The sequence below is a fragment of the Neopelma chrysocephalum genome, unplaced genomic scaffold (genome assembly GCF_003984885.1).
Source record: "Neopelma chrysocephalum unplaced genomic scaffold, ASM398488v2 Primary Assembly neopelma1_23, whole genome shotgun sequence".
Taxonomy (NCBI): domain Eukaryota; kingdom Metazoa; phylum Chordata; class Aves; order Passeriformes; family Pipridae; genus Neopelma; species Neopelma chrysocephalum.
In genome coordinates, this window is record NW_020897691.1 from 21,908,663 (window position 1) to 21,913,668 (window position 5,006).

Sequence of the window (5,006 nt, forward strand, 5' to 3'; positions counted from 1 at the left end):
AGCTGGAAAACAATCGAAAGAGCTTTTTTCCCTCCCCTCTCACTTTCTGCCTGCAGTGATTTAGAGAAAGTACGATTTCTTTGAGGAAAATAATCACAATCTGAAGCTGCTGTACTAACTTCTGGTTAATACCGCATGAAAGCGTTCAGGGAGCTCCTCACCTACTTCCTTGAAAAGTCTAGAGGACAAGAAAATGAAAGCATATGACACTGCCAGAGATGAATGAAGTACATCTAACATTCATGCCTTTTTGTGCACAATCTGGTCACTCTGAAGGACGGTCATTCTTCTATTGAATCATAATGCAAAATTATTTCTATTTCAATGCCATGCTTTCTGTACAGTTGCCTAAATATGTTCCTTGCAGGAATTCAGTTTGCTTTCATTTCAGATTACAAAGAAGAGAAACCAAAGCAATAAGAATTACACAAATTTAAGTATGTGCTTTTATTTTATACTTTCATGTCACATTTTGATTTGTAAACATTAAATTACCAGTTCCATTCTTCTTATGTTGAAAATAACCACCAGACATTTAAGAGAATTACCTGAGATTTAAAAAAAAAAAAAATTTAAAAAAAGAGAGAAAAAGATCTGGCACCTTTTACTTACTCATGTACAGTACCATTTTAGGAAGACTTACAAAAGGGAATGTTTTCCAAAATAGGACAGTTTTCTTTTGACTACAAAGATATATAAAATACATCAAAACACCATAGAATGATCAGCCTTATTCAGAGGATGTGAAAAGTCACCGTTTCAAACAATTCCATTAATGCATGGCTGAAACACTGCATCAGTCCTGCAGCAGCATGATATCCACATTGTCATGAACACCTTGTAAAAGTAGCTCTCCTTGATAAGTGACAATCTTCCGTCGTTTTGCAGCCTTAAGAGTTCCCACCAGGGCTTCAAAGAGGTTGGCACACTTTTCATCAGCAAACAGCACACCAAATTTCACACTCACTTGTCCATCAGCATCTAAATCAAAGATGTAATGTGAAAACACATGCAGATTTCCTTTTAGTTAGGAGATTGCTGGGGAAACAAAGTGACACAGTCAGAACATTGAAAGTAAATCCCATTGTGTCTCCCAATTTATCAGGGAACATACTATAAATGCTGATGATAAACGGTAGGCAGAACTCCTGCCTGGTACAACTTTCCGTTTTCTTCCAAAGACTCATATCAAGGACCACATATCTGCTATGTTTACTTTTACTGATGACTTTCTGAAACGTATGACAAGCACAGGCTACTGAACCTCTTCAAAGCACAAGGAGGAAATTAGTTTTAAATAATTAAAACCCTAGAATCCTAGATTATCTCAATTTGAAAGAGACCCATAAGTATCAAGTCCAATTCCCTGCTCCTTCTACCTAAATCTAAACCATACATTAAATATTTTTTTCACATTTTTATTTCACTCATTAGTATTTGAGGTTCACATTGAAAAGGCTGCACTGTGAACTCATTTCTCACACAAAGCAAGAATTTTAAAATATATGTTAAGGCTAGTGAGGTTACTCCTAAAAAGCAGATGCAGTCATACAAAACATGACATACATATCCCTTTAGGTTTCGAAAAACTAGTGGAACTGAACAAATGGCATTAGAACTGACATATATGAGCAGATAACATATCCACAAACTGCACAAATAATTGTAAGGAAAGAGAAGTTTTAGCAATAAGAAACAATCTTAAGAGAAAAGGCTACCTTCTAAGCAAGGTTAAGGAAGGTTAGGACTACACCTATAACTCCTGGATTAGTTTTAGGCATACAGATCAATTTCTTCCAAATAATACAATCATGAACAGAATTGAAGTGTATGAATTTTGAAGTACAGAAGTTACCAAGGAAGGAAAAGGTGCAACTTTCTTCTATGATCGCTATAGTGAGTATTGAAAAACAAAAGAAAAGGTGAATCTTGCTGGTGATTTTAGTGGGAGCAGGATTTCAGGCTTACATCCTCCCTGCTGCAGAGGCTTAAATGTTTAACTTCATAACAGAACTACTTTAAAGGATGGGACACAGGCAGTACCAGACAGTCCAACATTAAGTGCATATGCAAATTTTCAGTTTACCTGAGCCTGCTTAATTAAATTTGCCAAGTTCATAGGTTGATATAACATGACTACATCTGTGTGAAATATATGTCATATACATACATGCATCTATGACACGACTACATCTGTACAGTCAGAGATGTTACAATACTTACTTTTGGTTCCCAGCCGCCGAATCTCCTCCACTAAGAGGCTAATTTCATGTTCCACATTCATTGTGGTCTACAAGTAAAATAAATTTTTACGAAGTTATTAGGAATCCTGTAAATATCCTTTGCACTGTTCTGGCCTGTTCTCTGTTCTTTAGGAATGTCACACTTTGTAAATCCGACTAGCCTGGAAACACATGACTACAGGATAATATAAGATTTTAGTATTGAACAGATAAAGAACCTCTGCACCTCCACATGTGAGGGAAAGTGAACATAAACTACAATCTTGGTGCACTCCTTACATTTGTGTTTAGAATGTATCTCAAAACATGAAAGATGTGGGAAGGTCAAGGAGGAGGAGACTTGCTTGTTATAAAGAATGAGCTTAAACTGCCACAGAATCAGAGCAACTCTTTAACGTCACAGGTCTTCAGGGGTTTGCAACTTTCCATCAACAGCCTCAATTAAAATGGAACATTTGCCCTTAAATTCCTCTCTGGGATATGTGGTAGATTTGTTTTTTTAAATCATACCACAGCTTTCCACATATGCTGGCAAGATACTGCAGACATCCAGTCAGTTACAGCAGGTCTACACACACGACAAAGGACAGCAGCTCCGGCATATGTGCTACTAAGAGCAGAACTGATCCAAACTATGCAAGTAATCTAAGGCAGTCAATATTTATTTTCATTCATAGTGATCCCAAGGAACTGCCAAACATATCCTGGACACCTCTTTGCTGTGAAACACAGAAATTTTCACCACTGTACACTGATGCCTTGCAACAGTTTAGCCATACACAGCTCAGCACAGGGCAACACTACAGTCACACAAAACAGCTATTTGGCTACAAAGCATCCAAGGTTAACAACTGCAGACACCTGAAAGGTGTTTTGTGATCTAAGCTGTGCAAAGCAGCACCAACACAATGAAACCTTTAGATGTTGAACTCTTTAAGCAAAATCTTTGGCATTGAGGTTAGCACAAGAAACTAGGCCTCACAGACAAAGCAAAGCATCAAATGCCAACAATGCACCCTGGAACAAAAACCATTGAGAGCTTCTGGAGCTGAGCACTGTCTAAAAGGTGCTCACTGAGCACCGAGACCCACTCTATTGTTCAAGAAGCCAATGTTCTGCACTGGTACGTATGTAGAGTTAAAAAATTGACAACTGGATGCATCACAAACTCTTCATAAGAGCTTCCCCTCCTTTCTTTTTTTATTGAGTTAAAATAGGTAAAAGTGACATATTTCCACCTCTTACAATAACCCCTTGCAATTTATCCAAAGGGCAAAAAACCCCTTTGCAACACAGCCTGAGTTCTAGATCCCCAATTCACTTGCAAAAAATCTGTCTTTTTAACATGCAAAACTGAGCAAGCTTAACTATCAGCATGGGTTTTGGGCAAAGCCCCTTTCAAACTACTGTTTCATCCCTAACACGTGGTAACAGCAACTATCCAGAGCTCCAATTGACTTAGGTGAACTCCTAGATTTTGTTTAACTCAGCCCTAAAGAGATTGTCACACATGACCAAGGAAATATGACCTATGTATTAGAAAGCTTACACTCTCATTATTAATTTGTCAGACTGCTAATTTTAATATTGGTCATCACAGTAGGATAATTAGCTTCTCTTTAAAGATGTCCTTTTCACTTTAAAGGCTCTTTTTTACTTTTAGCTGTTTTAAGTTGACATTAATTTAATATTATTTTCCCTCATACACGTATACTATCAATTTAAATAGCAATATTTAGAATGAAAAAAAATTAATTCTACATTATTAGGGCAAAACTTCTGAGAGAAGCGTAGCTATGCAAGGAGTAAGGAAGTAGGGAATTAAGTATCGCAATACTTAAATCTTTATTTTACATTGTCACCTACTCAACACACCAACTATCAAAAGTGCATGACAACTATTAGACTATAATATTTCTGACGCCAATACACCGCTGGAAGCCAGCGTGGTTTTTCACTACGTGGTATGAAAGAAAACTAAACTTCTCCTTATTTGGTAGGAGGGCGCCGAACCGCTGCGAGCGCTCGCACATCTGTCACCCACCGCGCCGACTCTCCCCTCGCAGACACCGATGGCTCCTCGGCGGGGCCGCGCCGGGAGCAGAGCGCGGTCCCCTTCCCACACCCCACCGGGATCCGACTCCCGCCGCCGCCCGTGCAGGAAGCACCGGGAAGGGGCCTCGCCCGGGCCAGCGGCAGCCGCACCCGCTGCCCGGGCAGCGCCACCCTGCCCCCGGCGCGGAGGGGTGGGAGCACAGCAGCCGCCGGGGCGGCGCCCACGACCCGCTCCCGCCCGCCGCCACTCACCCGGTGCCGGTGCCGCCGCCGCTGTCGCCGCTCGGGGCCGCCGCCGGCGGAGCAGTGTCAGGCAGCGCGGGGGTGTCGGGCGGGGGGCGGGGGCAGGGCGAGGGGGCGGGCGGCCGTAGCCCTGCCTCCGCCGGGGCCGGGCCGCCTCCCGGGCTGGGCTCCCACTGCCCCGGGGCGGCGCTATTGGCGATCTTGGGCTCTGCCGGTGACGGGCGCAGTAGCAGTCTCCATGCTCTCCTCTCTCTTCCCGGGTTGTGCCAGGGCTAAATTCTTCCCGTGACAAGGGCGTAAGTTTTTTTAGGAAAAACGGCTTCCAAGACCAGCAGCTCCCTCTCTTCCAGTGGGTCAGGTTTCGATAATGCACTGTGTTCCTTCAGTCACTTTCTGTCACCGTACCATGCCCCATGCTCGCCATCTCTGCTGGCTTCCCCGGGTGACATCGTGCCACGTTCTCTT

At 42.4% G+C, this 5,006-nt stretch overlaps 1 protein-coding gene across 1 annotated transcript; it reads right to left on the reverse strand.

The window, feature by feature from the left end:
• Window positions 1–428: 428 nt before the first annotated feature.
• ABRACL (ABRA C-terminal like) lies at window positions 429–4,635 on the reverse strand. The gene is made up of 3 exons (XM_027683066.1): window positions 4,551–4,635; window positions 2,224–2,290; window positions 429–981 (listed from the first exon to the last, which is right to left on the reverse strand). Exons 2-3 carry the CDS (start codon window positions 2,282–2,284, stop codon window positions 797–799), a joined length of 246 nt encoding a protein of 81 aa, XP_027538867.1. The 5' UTR covers window positions 2,285–2,290; window positions 4,551–4,635; the 3' UTR covers window positions 429–796.
• Window positions 4,636–5,006: the final 371 nt, after the last annotated feature.